The sequence below is a fragment of the Mesoplodon densirostris genome, chromosome 3, assembly GCF_025265405.1.
Source record: "Mesoplodon densirostris isolate mMesDen1 chromosome 3, mMesDen1 primary haplotype, whole genome shotgun sequence".
NCBI lineage: Eukaryota > Metazoa > Chordata > Mammalia > Artiodactyla > Ziphiidae > Mesoplodon > Mesoplodon densirostris.
The window spans coordinates 130,081,796-130,097,594 of record NC_082663.1 but is presented as its reverse complement, the minus strand read 5'-3'; the positions used below and the strand labels follow the sequence as shown (position 1 = coordinate 130,097,594).

General features: G+C 51.4%; 1 protein-coding gene across 3 annotated transcripts in view; it reads left to right on the top strand.

The window, feature by feature from the left end:
• ANXA6 (annexin A6) overlaps positions 1-15,799 on the top strand; it is a 54,456-nt gene that overhangs the window by 19,799 nt on the left and 18,858 nt on the right. For all 3 annotated transcript variants that reach the window (XM_060093674.1, XM_060093672.1, XM_060093673.1), the window contains exons 8-20: positions 1,624-1,680; positions 2,509-2,602; positions 3,032-3,127; positions 3,758-3,816; positions 5,295-5,417; positions 6,869-6,927; positions 8,337-8,415; positions 10,319-10,400; positions 11,664-11,758; positions 12,322-12,435; positions 13,781-13,871; positions 14,691-14,770; positions 15,375-15,428. In XM_060093674.1, the coding sequence (XP_059949657.1) occupies positions 1,624-1,680; positions 2,509-2,602; positions 3,032-3,127; positions 3,758-3,816; positions 5,295-5,417; positions 6,869-6,927; positions 8,337-8,415; positions 10,319-10,400; positions 11,664-11,758; positions 12,322-12,435; positions 13,781-13,871; positions 14,691-14,770; positions 15,375-15,428 (1,083 nt within the window). The remainder of the gene's footprint in view (positions 1-1,623; positions 1,681-2,508; positions 2,603-3,031; positions 3,128-3,757; positions 3,817-5,294; positions 5,418-6,868; positions 6,928-8,336; positions 8,416-10,318; positions 10,401-11,663; positions 11,759-12,321; positions 12,436-13,780; positions 13,872-14,690; positions 14,771-15,374; positions 15,429-15,799) is intronic.

Genomic DNA, 15,799 nt, shown 5'->3' with positions numbered 1-15,799 from the left:
CTGCCATGGCTTCCCCAGCCACTGCACCTACCTGAGCTCACCAGCAGGGGCGCCAGCAGGGGCATAGTATCTCTGGAGCTGCCTGCGTGGCACTCCCCCATAGCCAAGCCCTGCTACTCCCTCCCACCCACGGATGACATAAAAAAGAGCATAAAGATGCTGCACACTGGTGTCCATGGCTGAGTTCTGCCTGCCCAAGTTGGGTTTCTTCCTTTGTTCATTTCCCCCCACATACTTTTTTTTAAAAAAAACACTTTGAGTTAGTTGCTAACATTTAAAACTAGGGAGATTTTGGTCCAAAACCAGATCTCTAGATTCTTTTGAATAATCGAAAGCTCTGGCAACAGCAGGCCTGCATTCCGCACGACTTCAGTGGCTGGAGTACACATCCCACCCTTCTGCTTCTCCTCTCCCTGCCCAGCCCCTTGGGAACAGGCATTGAGGTATCTCAAGTCCAGCTCCAAGGACCAAACTTTTAGGAAGGTTTATATATAAAGCCACCTCTTCGTTTCTTTCATTGCCCTCCCTCCCCCCATTTTACAGCAGCTGCTCCCAGTTCTCTTCCTCTTATTACCATAACTATCCTCATTCTGTATTAAGCAGCTGCGGAATTATCAGGAGATGATCTTCAAGAGTGGGAAAGCGTGGCCTTTGCCCCCATTTTCAAAGTGCATGTTCCGGACAGGAGCGTGCCAGCCTGTATCTTGGAGTCAAGGATGTGGCCTCCTCAATATCTAACATCTAGCAGGCGGTTACATGGCACGGATTGTAAGCGTACCGGCCCTGTCTCCTTAGGCTCACTCCCAAAGAGAACCAGGGGGTTTGAGATCCTGAAATGCACAGTTCAGGGGGAACAGGAGATAAGCATAGGCTTGACCTCTGCCCACATAACTAGGAGCCCAGGATGGCTGGCCCCTGGCCCCTATGAGTATCCCCCTCTGTCTGATGGGGCATAGGGTGTGGGTGGAGTGACAGGAACACAAATAGGATTTGGTGCCTTCACAGCTTGTGAGCTCAGATCTCAGGCCCCCAGTCTCAAATCCTCATTGGTGAATTCCTTGGGTTGAGATATGGGAGCCCCTAACAGAATGCAAATATGCAGACTTTTGACCCCTGTGATGTTGGATGGCCTCGTGGGCCATGCCAGGACTTGTGGCAGGAGTCCTATCCTCAGAGGTATTCTGAGTACAAGGCTTCCTCTGGGGTGGAGGCACCTAGGAAGACCTTGGGTATTCTCAGGACTCCCCTGTTTGGTCCAAGCTCCAAGGATGAGGGAGAAGCCAGTGGGAGGGGCCCTATGATTTGCTGCAAAATAGATGCTGTGGTCTTTTTTTTTCTTTTTCTTTTTTTTTTTTTTGGCTGCACTGCATGGTGTGTGGGATTTTAGTTCCTCGACCAGGGATTGAACCCAGGCCCTCAGCAGCGAGAGCTCGGATCATAACCACTGGACCACCAGGGAATTCCCAGGTGCTGTGGTCTTGATCCGGTGGCTGCTGTCAGTCTCTTCTCCTGGACACTCTGGACCACCACGGTTTTCCCAGTCCTCCCTGTCTCCACCACTGGCATCCAGGCTTTGTCCTGGCTCTGGTATTTGAACCACGTGCTCCTTGTCTTTCTGCCCAGGGAACCAGGGAGGAGGATGACGTAGTGAGCGAGGACCTGGTGCAGCAGGACGTCCAGGTAAATCAGCACCAGTGGATGTCCCCGGGCACAGCGAGGCAGCCCTGAGAGAGGGGAGAGGTTGGGCATCCAGGGAAGGGCTGGAGGCAAAGTAATTTGCATCAGATACCAGAAATAGCTGACTCACAGCCATCATTTATACAGCGCTTTGTTGAAGAAAGGACTTAAGTTAGCTTTCAAAGGTACACAGTACGTAAAGTTGGTGAGATGTATTTTGGAGCTTTTCATCATTTGTTCATTTATTCATTCAGTTAATTAATATTTATTGAACACTTACTATGTGCCAGGCATTCTGCCAAGCACTGGGGAATCCTAAATGAACAAAGTCAGACAGTACTGGGGAGACAGGCATATATTAATCACACAAACACCTTCCCTGTGGATATACCATACATTCCAGGTGTTTTGAGCCCCCACTATGTGCCAGTAACACTGCAGCAGTAGATACAGAGAATGTAAGACATAATTCCTGTTCTTGAGGAGCCCGTGTCATAGTGGGAAGCAAGGCATATAAATATTATAATATACACTGGATCAAAGCTATAAAGAAACAGGAAGCCTAGAAGAGAGAGGGAAGGAAAAAGAACTCTGCCTAGGGACATCAGCAAGTGCTTTGAGAACAAATGGGACATTTAATCTGGGCCCTGAGGTTTGAGTAGGAGTTTCCCAGAAAGAAAGGGAGAGAGCTGTACAGGTGTATGCAGATGTCCTGAGGCTACCAATTACTGGCATGTTCAGGGATCTGGCAGCAGTTCTGAGTGGCTTGGCTGGTGAGTTCTGTCTCCTGCGGTTTCCTCTTTTAGTTAAGTCCCACCTCTTCCCCTTCAGGACCTGTACGAGGCAGGGGAACTGAAATGGGGAACAGATGAAGCCCAGTTCATTTACATTTTGGGAAATCGCAGCAAGCAGCACCTTCGGTTGGGTAAGCTCCAGAGAAGACCTACAGCTGCCCCCATCGAGTTATGCCAAGATTTCCTTTCTCTTTTCCTTTTCTGCTAAGGGAGCATGATAGCTGCCTCATCCACAACCCAAACACTAGTCTTGATTTTATTAGACGGTGGTTTGTATAGGCCCTCGTGAGAGGCCTTAACAGGATGTTCAGCCCCTCCATCTCAGTACCAGTCCTGTCTTCATGTTGGAGCAGGAGGTGTACACGGTCCCTCACAGCAGACGCAGCGAGGCTGCATGGTGACTGGTGATGTGCACGACCTCCCTGACCCCTTCCTAGGTGCCAGCCCTACCTTCATGGTGACACTCTGGTCCTGGCCACTATGCCTCCGCTTCTGAAGTCCCCATTCCTTCCAGTGTTATGGGGGTACTCTTGACACCCCTTTCTCTCTGTCGGACTCAGTGTTTGATGAGTATCTGAAGACCACGGGGAAGCCGATCGAAGCCAGCATCCGAGGGGAGCTGTCCGGGGACTTTGAGAAGCTGATGCTTTCTGTGGGTACGTCCTGACATTGCATTCCCGGGGCCTTTGAGGGATTCAGGGATTCTGACCCAGGAACAGGGGAATTGTATGGTATGGAGGTGGGAAGGAGAAAACCAGGTTGTCTGTTTGCAAGCCAGACATTTCAAGAGTCAGTATGTCTGAGCCTGGGGTAGGTTGTGTGTATGTATTTCTTGGGGGAGAACTACGGCCCAGCCCTCATCTTGCCCAGAGCTATCCCCCACCAACCCTATTTAAAGTAGTCAGGTTCTAGCCCGCTCTGCCAGCAAGATCCAGAGGTTCAGCTGGTACCTTTCTGTTGAGGAACTACCTTTCCCAGCTCCATCCCAGATGCTTCCCCACCTGACCCAGTTCCCTATGAAACCCCGAAGGACTAGAAAGTGGAAGGGGGTCCTTGCAGTGCACTCCCCACATTACAACAGGCCCATTTTCTGATTTTTCTGTCCCCTGGATTTGTGATAAAAGTGGTGGGTCTGGGGTGCTCTAGGACTGTGGCTTATCAGGAACCAGGTTCTTCCCAGGCTTGAACTTGGTGACCCCCAAGGAACGGAAACAAAAAAAGGCTCGGGCCACCCCTTTGTCCTTCCGAGGCAGCCAGAATAACTACCTCTTCCTCCCTCTTCCCAGTGAAGTGCATCCGGAGCACCCCAGAGTATTTTTCTGAAAGGCTCTTCAAGGCCATGAAGGTGCGTGGTGGGGTTGATGTGAATGAGGTAGGGGGATGGGGACTCTGCACGCCTCCACAGGACTATTGGGAGTCTGGCAAATCCTTGGGGTCCACTGGCCAAAGAGAGTGTTCAAGGCATTGACCACAGGACAGCGTGATGGCACTTTGTCCCAGGTGAGCTCCAGAGCCTGGAGTGCTGCCTGGTCACACACCTGTCCACCCAATACCTGCCCTGTCCTCATGATTGATCAGAGGGTGCAGTGACAGCCTGCACCCGATCCAGCTAGCCAGCTAGGTTGGAAGCCCATGCTTTTTTAAAATTTTTATTGGAGTATAGTTGATTTACAATGTTGTGTTAGTTTCAGGTGTACAGCAAAGTGAATCAGTTATACATACATCTGCTCTTTTTTAGATTCTTTTCCCATATAGACCATTACAGAGTATTGAGTAGAGTTCCCTGTGCTATACAGTAGGTCCTTATTAGTTATCTATTTTATACATAGTAGTGTGTATATGTCAATCCCAATTGGAAGCCCATGCTTTTTAAATACTATTAAACAAAATGTTTATATACAATGTACGTAAATAAGTGAAAAACAGTTCAGCATTTTCTGCCAAGATTCGTGATGTTCATCCCTGAGACCCGGGTACTGAGGATAGTGCTTCCCAGGACTTTACACACATGACACACAGAAAGTGGTGATATTTCCATAGTGCACCAGGCTGAATGAATCATTTGTTGCCAGAGGCCATAGGCCCAAAGTCCCTGCATGGCCATCCCACAAGGACAAGTGGCCTGTAGCCCATCCTCTGTCTTCCAGCGCCAGAGTGAGCTGGACAGCTGGGCCCCGCAGAGACGTTTGCCTGTATGATGTGTTCATAAGAACGTTCATAGCAGTGTTGTCCATATTATGAAAGAAATAGAAACAACCCAGTGTCCATCAGGAGCAGCATGGACAAATAAATGCATAGTGGTGTATTTACAGAGTTCCAAAATGTGCAAACCTAGGGCTTCCCTGGTGGCGCAGTGGTTGAGAGTCCGCCTGCCGATGCAGGGGACACAGGTTCGTGCCCTGGTCTGGGAAGATCCCACATGCCGCAGAGCGGCTGGGCCCGTGAGCCATGGGCGCTGAGCCTGCACGTCCGGAGCCTGTGCTCCGCAACGGGAGAGGCCACAGCAGTGAGAGGCCCGCGTACTGAAAAAAAAAAAAAAAAAAAAAAAAAAAAATGTGCAAACCTAAACCACGTATTGCTTAGAGTTACAAAGTTAGGTAAAATTATGAGGGTATCGAGGATGGGAGTGACATGAGGTGGGGGGAGGAAGGAGATAAAAGCAGGAGGGACACACAGAGAGCTTTGGAGGGATTGGCAATTTGCTTCTTTCATTCTTAATTTTAACATTTTATCTCAAAAAGTTGTATTTTCAGTTGAGCTGGGGGCTGTCAGCACTCCAGCCCCCTCTCAACTCACCGTCCGCCAAACCCGCTTGTCTTGCAGGGGCTGGGGACTCGGGACAACACCCTGATCCGCATCATGGTCTCCCGCAGTGAGCTGGACATGCTCGACATCCGGGAGATATTCCGGACGAAATATGAAAAGTCCCTGTACAGCATGATCAAGGTGAGGCGTTCACGGGGGTACAGAGAGGGCTGAGGAACTCTCCCAAGGGAAAAGGCACTGTCCTGGAAAGCTGTGCATCTCATGGGGATTCCAGGAGCTTCAGCCTGTGGCACCTTCAGGGAATTTAAGGCAGCTCAACAGAGGAGCAAGTGTCCAGGGTGCTTGTAAGACATGAGGCACCTCTTTAAAGGAAGGCAGGGCGGGGCCATGAAGAGCATGAAGTTGAATCCAGGTTGAGGACTCCATCCCTAGGGCAGTGAGAGGTCAGCCTCCTGAAGGCAGCAGGAGGCACTGAAGAACACAAAGGAGGGTTTATTGGGGACCTGTTGGCCCTGGGCCAGGCGATGACTTTGGGCTGTCCAGCCCATGAGACTGGAGACAGGAGACGGATGCAGAGCTGGTTGGGTTCTCCTTGTTTCGGGTGAGTGGGATAAAGCTTTCTGAGTTCAAGCTGTGCTCCCCAAAGTGTGCTTCTTTTTTTTTCTTTATAAATTTATTTATTGATTTTTGGCTGCATTGGGTCTTTGTTACTGCACGCAGGCTTTCTCTAGTTGGCAGTGAGCGGGGCCTCCTCTTCGTTGCGGTGCTTGGGCTTCTCATTGTGGTGGCTTCTCTTGTTGCAGAGCACGGGCTCTAGGCATGCAGGCTTCAGTGGTTGTGGCTCACGGGCCCTAGAGCGCAGGCTCAGTAGTTGTGGCGCATGGGCTCAGTTGCTTCGCGGTATGTGGGGTCTTCCCGGACCAGGGATCGAACCCGTGTCCTCCGCATTGGCAGGTGGATTCTCAACCACTGTGCCACCAGGGAAGCCCCCCAAAGTGTATTTCTAAATAGAAATTGTATAAGCATTGTGTGCAAAAATGTCCCATGGAAAACGTTTGGGAAAAAGTAGAATAAGCAAAGATAAGTCAGCTTCTTTACCTCAGAACTTCTCACAGCCTTCACTATAGTATGTCCATTATGAGGCTCCAAGAGGGATGTAGAATATGCCGTGTCTATCAAATGTACATTTGTTTGTTTGGTTTTGGCACTCCCAATGTTTTTGCTCAGGGAGCCCTATTTTATGGACTGTTTCATGTGGGAGAGCGTGGCTGGGGATTATCTGGTGGCAGGGGTGTGCTGAGGGTAGCTGTCTGGGGAAGGCGTCTCTTCTTAATTCCACGTTCACTAAAGGCATATCGGTAGCTTGGAATTGTCCATTGGAGGTATTTACACAATGGAAATTGGCAAACGCTACAAATCAGGGCTTTTTTTTCTTTTTTTCCCAGAGAGCCAGTTGTTAATACTTACCAGTACACCACTTTTTGGTCTCAGCCACCTCCAGACAGGAGGAGAGTCAGGGCTGCTGTGAATACGTGGTCAGCCTCCCCCTGTTTGGGGGAGAACCTCCCCTCCTTGTCTGAGAGGATCCCAGGGCTGAGTGAGAGGTAACCTTTCTCTGTCTTTCTCCCCAGAATGACACCTCTGGCGAGTACAAGAAGACTCTGCTGAAGCTGTGTGGGGGAGATGATGAGTAAGTGACCTCCTGGCCGAGGGCTGGAGGGCGTGGCTTCAGGCTTGGTTGGTCAGGATTCTCTTGGCCTCATCTGGATGGATGGGTGGATGGATGGATGCTTGGATGGATGGATGATGGATTGGATGGGCTTGGGGTTTCCCCGAAGGTCAGAGCACCACACAGGTGAAAGTCTGCGTGTCCATGTTTGTGCACATGAGTGTGGTCTCCCATACATGGAGACATCTACTCCTGTGAACTTGGAAATCAGTCTGGGGGTGTGGACCAGGAATCAGAATATGAGGGTCTAGTCCCTGCTACCTTCTTCACAGGTGCTTCTCGGTTTCATCATCTGTTAAATGGAAAAAATACAGATGCCTGCTCTGACTACTTGTTTATTCAGCATCTCTGTATTAAGTACTCTCCATGTGCAGGCATTGAGGGGAAGCACAGTGATGATGCCTCCGGACTAGAAAAGCACACAGACCAGGGTGTACGTACATGATGGGGAAGTATACGAGCCTCTGAGAGCCCTCAGAGGGTGCACTATCCCAGACAGGGCGGGGAGGCTCCTGGAGATAATGAGGCTGAGATGCAAGGAGGAAGATGAAGAGGTGAAGACAGGGCCTGGAGGGAGAGTGTTTGGGGTGGAGAGAGGGCCTAGAGAGGAGAAGGCACAGCCTGGTTCATTTATGTAACTGAGGTCGCACTTTTGTAGCATGCTGGGGAGAGATGAGGCTGAGAGGTGGGCAGGGTCTGGGGCCTCTTCCTGGCACATGAACCTCACCTAAGGGTAGCAGAGAGCCAGCCATTGGAGGCGTTAAATTGGGGCATGACTTGACCAGATTTGGGTGCTAGGAAAGGAACTACAGGTACTCTGATTTCCCTTCTCTGGGGCTTATAATGATCCAGTTAAGTAGGGAATACGAGAGCCTCCTGTTTACCTTTGTTAAGTGCCTTAGGGGCTGATTCAGTTCAGCAGATACTTACCTGGCAACTAATAAACCGGGGTGCTTGGCAGAAGGAGAGGTAGAGATGGCGTGGCCCTAAGCTGGTCATGGACATGTCTGAGAGGGGAGACTTGGATAGAAGTCACTCAAATTATAAAGAGGAAAGGGGAGGTTGAGGGACTAGAGAAATCATCTCCTGCGTGGGGCCTGGCGCCAGGAAGGCTGCTGCTCAGAGTCAGCATGGTGGTGGGGGGTGGTCGCAAGAGAGGGTAGAAGGTTCTCAGAAGTGGAGGGAGGGCTGTGGTGAATGGGTGAGGCCCAGGCTGCAGAGAAGGGAAAGCCAGATGGATTTACTTGAAGTGTGTGTGCGTGTGTGTGTGCGTGCGTGTGTGTGTGTGTGTGTGTGTGTGTGTGTGTGTGTGTGTGTGTTGCCCACGATGACCTTCCCTCCTGTCCTCTCCCTAACACCCTCCATTCCAGTGCTGCCGGCAAGTTCTTCCCGGAGGCAGCGCAGGTGGCCTATCAGATGTGGGAACTTAGTGCAGTGGCCCGAGTAGAGGTCAGACCCTCCCCCACTCCTGCTTGACCTCTTGACCGCAGCTTCTACTTTCTGCTCGCACCTTCCTGCTGCTCTGGTTGGCACCCAGCTGCCCCCTGGTGGCCAACCCGACACGTTGAGTCTCGCGTCTTGAAGCTTCCTGTTCTCCGCGGAGTGATGGATGGGTGGGTGGGCACTCTGGTGTTGGCATCTGATTCCTGCGTTCACCTCTCACATGCTGGGAGGTGTTCTGCCCAACTAACTACTAACAGACCTTGCCAAATGGAGACCTGGTTGGTTCAGTAGCGGGGCCTATCCCATCCTGGGCCCGACAGTTGGGTTTTGGAGGCATGAAAGCTGAGAACAGCTGGGCACCCCTGGGTGCACTGGGGGATTCTTGGTCATCCTGACCATCCTCAGACCCAGGGTCCACACAGGGCAAGAAGGAAAGGTTTCACAGAAGTACTCAGGGCAAATGCATCCAGGGACTGGTAGCACTTGGCCCCTACGAAAATATTTGGAACCTAGGACTCCATTACTCACTCACTAGCTACCTTTGGCGGGTCCCCACCTCTCTCTGTCTCCATCTCTCAGACGAGGCTGTTAGACATGGCAGTCTGGATGCCCTCCAAGGGCTCTTGTGCTCTGATGTTATAGGACAGCGTTTCCCAAATTATAAGGCAAGAGCTGTCATTGCAGATGATGTTAAGTCATATGAGAAATGAATTGAGTTTTTCTTCTGGGGAGGGGGACCTCCATGGCATTAAATTACACTGACTCCACATAGTGAGAAAGCTGCTCCACTTCACTTTCATCAACCTTATTGTTAATGTCAAAGAAGGAGTCTCAGTTTGGTGCCACATCTTTGCCATAGTCGCTAATTTCCCCTTTTCACAAAGAGCTGAGAGAGCTAACTTCAGGTTCACAGCTTTTGGCAAGCAACGGTGTCTTGTTAAATTTGGTGGTATTTGAAAAATTTTTTTTTTTTTTTGCTGTACTTGGGCCTCTCACTGTTGTGGCCTCTCCCGTTGTGGAGCACAGGCTCCGGACGCGCAGGCTCAGCGGCCATGGCTCACGGGCCCAGCTGCTCCGTGGCATGTGGGATCCTCCCGGACCGGGGCACGAACCCGTGTCCCCTGCATCGGCAGGCGGACTCTCAACCACTGCGCCACCAGGGAAGCCTGTGTTTTGTTTTTATGACATTTATTTTCATGGGTTATTATCAGTTTATGGCACGTGACACCAACTTTCTATTCATGATAGTGATATAAAATCATTTTCATTCATTAATTCACTGAGCAAATTTTTTTTGAGAACTTACCCCTGTGTCAGGCACTGCTGCAGGCTCTGGGGGTATATCAAAGAACGAAATGGACCAAAATCCTTGCCCTTTAGGAATATTTAAGTGCACTTCAAAATGAATGCATTTAAATAAAACAGAAGCTGAATTAAGTTAAAATATTAAGAAATAACATGGGGTATACACAAATATAGAAAACATTGTGAAGGTCATTCAGGAGTGACTGAAATTTGGGCAACTGTGTTCTGGTATTTCAGGACATTTCAGTTGCCCTTTCAGGGAGAGCATTTCTCTAAGAGGCAAGAAGACCTTGGCAACAGGGCAGGGTTCCGATGGACTGGGTTCCAGTGCAGCTGGGCCAGAGCTGACTCCTGGGGCAGGAGCCCAGCCTCTCTTCCCCTGACAACACTTGACCTGCTCCCAGGCCTGGGTCTGTCGCTCTCCTCCCTCTCTCAGCTCTAGGGCAGGGGTCTGTCTGCTGTGCCTTCACCCCCGCCTCTTTCCCCCCAAGCTGCTTGGTTTGGGGCTCATGGGGAAAGCCTCCCCTCCCTCGCATGCTCCTCTTTTGGCCTGGCCCCCGGGGGGCCTCCAGGCACCTGCTGAGTCACTTTCTGCTTCTTGCAGATGAAAGGAACTGTGCACCCAGCTGGTGACTTTAACCCTGACGCAGATGCCAAAGCCCTGCGGAAAGCCATGAAGGGACTTGGTAAGGGGCACGTGAAAGGGACCAGGTTGGCCTCTGGAGCAGCAGGGGTGGCAGGTCTGGCAATGGGCCTGGCAGGGGCAAGAGCTGAGGCCTCAGACTGGGGTCTGCAGGATGACGAGCACTTTATTTGCTTTGAGTCTCCATCACCCTGGAGCCTCCAGCTCCCTAGGTCTAGGGAGGAGGGGAGTGAGGGCGTTTGTAAGGAACATTCCCAGAGACCAAGGTGCTCCCAGGCCCTGGTATAGAAAAAAGTACTAGGTGATAAGGCTGGGTTTTTGCTCTGGCTTTGCTGCTGACTCACTGTGTGACTTTGGGCAAGTCCTGTAACCCACCTGGGGGTCTCAGTATCTCCATGCATAAAACAAGGGACGTAGACCCTGTAACCCAAGAGGCCAGTTCTGGCGTGGGAACACCCCCTGCTGGTTACCCATATCCAGGCCTCCATTTGGCTTAGGTGAGAAGAACCACCTGTGGGTGGGTGGCCTGTCCTCAGGAAGGCCAGCGGGGACAGAGCATCTGGGTTTGGCTTCCATTGCCCTTTCTCGCCCACCTGTCTAACAGCACCTCCCAGGGGACCTTGGGCTAAGTCTTTTACCTTCTGGGCCTCATTTTCATTTGTCTCATGGGAATAATAATATCTACCAAGCATATCTAAGACTGTAAGATGACAGGGGTAAAAATGTTCTTGAAAGATAGAGTCCTTAAAAATTTAATAAATAAATAAATAAAGACAGAGTCCTGTGCCAGGTCTGAGGTTGATGGCATTGATCTGAGGGGCAGGAAATGGTACCCTGATGCCTTCCAGAGTCAACCTGCTGTGGTTAGAGGGACTTTGGGTCCAGCTTTCAGGGCGTTACAGAGAAAGGACACAGGGTCCCCAAAAGGACTTAGGTTGTCAGGTTGGAAGGATCCCTTAGTAACCCGTCCAGCTCTTCGTGAAACAGAAGGGGAGGGGACTTGTCCAAGGGGATAGCCATTGCCAGAGCTGGGACTAGAACTCAGAAGCCCTGGCTCTCAACCCAGTGCTCTCTGCTCTCCCAGAGGTCTTTTTTCCCTCAACTAGTGACACAGCAGAAAGAAGTGCAGAAGAAATCCAGGGGAAGTTAGTGGCTTGGGCCAGAAGCGAGGCTGCTGCAGGGACTTGGGGGCATAAGACTGCCTATCCTGGCCTCTACCCTGACAGAGGTGGATGGGGCCCATCACTGGGGGAGATGGGGGAGATGGGCCAAGGCCTTCCTCTGAACTGTGGCTTTGGGGACTCAGGAACTGATGAGGACACCATCATTGACATCATCACGCACCGCAGCAACGCCCAACGGCAGCAGATCCGCCAGACCTTCAAGTCTCACTTCGGCCGGGTAAGGGCCTCAGCCTGGGCCCTGGGCCCCCCCTCCATGCTCCTCCTTGGAGGGAGCTCGGCCTGTCACAGCCAGCTCTGCACCTGGGTCTTCATGGCAGTGGGACCCCCTGTGGCCACGTGTTCTTGGAGTGTCTCCAGCACTGGATTTGGGCTGCCTGCACACACACCTCTCCCTCCCACTGCACCCCGGGTTCCTTGTGGTCAGCAACACGTGTGCGACTGGCTCCACTTAGAGCTTCGATCAGGGATATGAGTTGTGTTAGTGGCATCTAGTTTTGGCTGACCAGTTTCCCCAGGATGGAAATGGCACTGCCCCCTTTCCTTCCCTGTCTCCTGCCTCCAAGGAGAACAAGCAGGTCTTCCTCCAGCTTGGTTTTTGTCCCCCACCCTCTTTGGCTGCCTCAAAACAGTGAACCCAACATCAGCCAAGACAGACACAGGCTCCCACGATCCCTGCATCCATGTGGAGCCCCCGTCTCCTCCTTCCATGTCTCCTCCCTGTCCCAAATCACATGTGGGCAAGTGCTGATGTTGGCATGACCTTGGCTCTGCCCTCTGCAGGACTTGATGGCTGACCTGAAGTCTGAGCTCTCTGGAGACCTGGCGAGGCTGATTCTGGGGCTCATGATGCCACCGGCCCATTATGATGCCAAGCAGCTGAAGAAAGCCATGGAGGTAAGGTGTGGGCACCAAGGGAGTGGGGTCCAGTCTCTGTGGGTGCTGGGGGGGACACAGGCACTCTTCCCAAGCCCAGGTGTGTTGGATGTAACTCCTTGGTAGACCCCCTCCCACACCTATCCTGGGCTCAGTGTCTTAGCTCAGTTCCCTGTCTCATCAACCCACAAGGCAAGGCTTCTCTTTTGTCCCCATTTTACAGATGAGGAAGCTGAGGCTCAGAGCTTAAGTTACTTGGTTAAAGTCATAGCACTAGGAAGTAGCAGAGCTGGAATTCGGATCAAGTCTGTCTGATTCGAGCGCCTGACTTGACAACCACATGAAACCACTAGAGTTTTCGGCTCCTTAAGGATTAAGAGGAGAACAGACATTCCCTGGGCAAAGCAAATTGAGATTATTGTCCTTTTAAAATTCCTGGACAAAAAAATGAATGACTTAAAAACATGGAATTAGGAGAAGGATGGGGCTAGACCATGCATCTCAGAACACTCAGGATAAGGCTGTCCTCATCACACACCAGCTTTTAATAAAGAGACTGTTGAAGCTTTCCTTCAGGTCAGAGAACCCAGAGACCGGTTGACCACTGGGCAGTAACCTCCCAGGACAGAGACACGTCTTACCTTTTTTTATAGCCATTGCCCCAGCAGCTTGCACAGTGACTGGCACATAATGGGTGTTTAACAGATATTTGAATCCATCAGTCAACCAGTCTTGTCTACCTCCCTTCCCTTCCCCAAAGTGGGGACCTTAGAATAATGGGTTCCTCAGCTGCCTCAGTCCATGTATCATTTGTCAAATCCAAATGTAAACAAATGTAGCTTGTTGTTTTCCTTAAAGCACGGAACTTTTTTTTTTCTTCTGACCAATATGTGTTCACCATGAAAGCTTGGGAAAACATACACAGAGCAAAAAAGAAGAAAATAAAAATCATCTGTGATCCCTCACCCACCCGGAGACCACAATCACTGTTATACTGTGATGCATGTCCTCTGTCTTTTTTATGTACTTAGATATAAATATTTATATTCATATATATATGCATATAAGCATTTTTATACACACAACCCCATATCCTGTATATTCTTTTCTTTTTAAAATTTTTGGTCCAAAGCACTTCTCGTGGGAGGTTCTGGAAATCTTTACAAGCTAGTGTGGTCCCTTGATCATGCCAAGGTCTGGCCTGGGGGCCACATCTGAGGGTAAAAAGAAAATTAGGGAAGGCTTGATCTGAGCGTTGACGTCCTGCGTGGTTTCTTGGAGCAGGGGTCTCTTTGACCTGGGCCCCTCGGGCCTCTGCACGGGGGTCAGGGCTGTGGTTCAGATCCTCTTTGCCTTGACCTTCTAGGGAGCCGGCACAGATGAAAAGGCTCTCATCGAAATCCTGGCCACTCGGACCAACGCTGAAATCCGGGCCATCAATGAGGCCTATAAGGAGGGTGAGTGCGGGAGGCCTGGGGCCTGTGCCGCTGGGAGGTTGGGGGGAAGAGCAGGTCCCTCAGCTCCTGGCCTCACCCTACAGCCCTGCCCCATCTCCCTCCTCTCAGGCCACGAGGCTTTGATAAGCCCATTGGGTGTGCCCAGCCCTGTGTCTGGGAAAAGGGTGCCCCAGACGGAGTCCCAGCAGGACAGAGGCCTGGAGGTAGAAGAGGGTTTGACTGGGAGTGGGAGAGAGAGCACCCAGGCCACTGGAGAGAGAGGATGGCTTCATGGGCGTTTGGCCTGTGCAGTCACACAGGGCCCCGCATTCAGAAGGCCCTGTGCCTGGTTACATGCTTTGCTGTTACCGTCTTGAAATTTTTAATAAATTTTTAACAAATGATTCCATATTATCCTGAAGAGCCTTGCGTGTCAGTCAAAAACGTTTTAAGCATTTTCTCTTCTGAGCAGCTTTAAAATGGTAGAATCTTTGAGCAGGGAAGTGACATGATCAGAGCTGTACTTTTGGGTTCAGCAACTACCATGCAGAAGCGAAGGTAGGAAAGAGAGTGAAGACAGAGGTGCCGTTGTATGGGAGAGAGGAGAGGCACTGAGCCCTCAGCAGGAACAGGAGCAGAGGGAGATGATGGACCGATGGGCACATCACTGTCAGAATCAACAGGAGGGTAGCTGGATGCCCCCAAGAGCCAACTACAAACTCCTTCATCTCCACCACCCCGCCAGCAGTGCTCTGACTTCAGTCTGCCCTTCTAGGACCCCTTCCCCATCCCATGTCCTTCTTGGCCAGCAGGTGCCCACACCTCCTTTCTCTGTCTCAGACTATCACAAGTCCCTGGAAGATGCTCTGAGCTCGGACACGTCCGGCCATTTCAAGAGGATCCTCATCTCTCTGGCCACGGTGTGTGAATTCACGGCCCCAGGCCAGCTTGGCCCTCTGGGGCCCTGGGAGTGGGGGAAGGGTTGCTGCAGGGAAGGGCAGGGAGTTAGGAGTCCACTCCTGATGAGGAGAGGATGTCTTCCCCTGCTGCCTCCTCAGAGTCTTACCACTGAGGCAGTTATTACTTGTGCAATGCCTTCTCCATTGTTCACTTTTCAAAGCTGGCTTGGTGCCCCTTTCTCCAGGCAGCCTTCCCTGATTGCCCTCAACCTGGCTTTTTGGGCCCCCAGCTGACAGGACAAAGCCATGTAGGTGACCTTTCCCTGTGTCATCATCCAAGAGCTTCTGTTACCATCTCTTGAATTCTTGCAACCCAGGCGCCTGCCCCTGATGCACAGTTATGGCAAGCCCAGTGTGTCTGAGTCAGGCATTGGGCTAAGTGCCTTCCCAATGTTTGTGTTAATGCTTACGACTGCCTACCTTACGAAGGCAGGTTTACTGTCCCCATGTTACACATGAGGGAGAGGGTTCAGAGAGGTGGGTGGCTGAGCAAAGTCCTGTGGCTACTGAGGGACAGAGAGGGTGGATGTTTGGAGGCTGAACTTTCTTACTGGTCCTGCTGCAGGGGAACCGTGAGGAGGGAGGAGAAGATCGGGACCGGGCGCGGGAAGATGCCCAGGTGAGACACCCCACCCCATGCCCTGCCCAGTGGCTCCAGCTGACATCTGTCCATGCCAGGCCCCGGCTGTCTGGGAGTGGGGAAGGCATCTGGCAGGACATGGCTGGTGTGACCGGCTACACTTAGACTCTTGGCCTCTGCACCTCTCCACCCTTAGACGTGAGACTAGGACACTTTTCCAGAACTTTCAGAGAGAGGCTTGGGAGGGTGGTGCTGATGCTACTGACATTTCCTGTGTGAAGAGTAGAGCGCGAGCCCTAGACCCTCAGAGCTAGAAGGAACCTATGGATTGTCCAGGTCAGGCCCCTCATGTTACAGTTGGAAAATGGAGGCCCTGAGAGCGTGAATGGCTTCTGAAAGTCACACAGCAA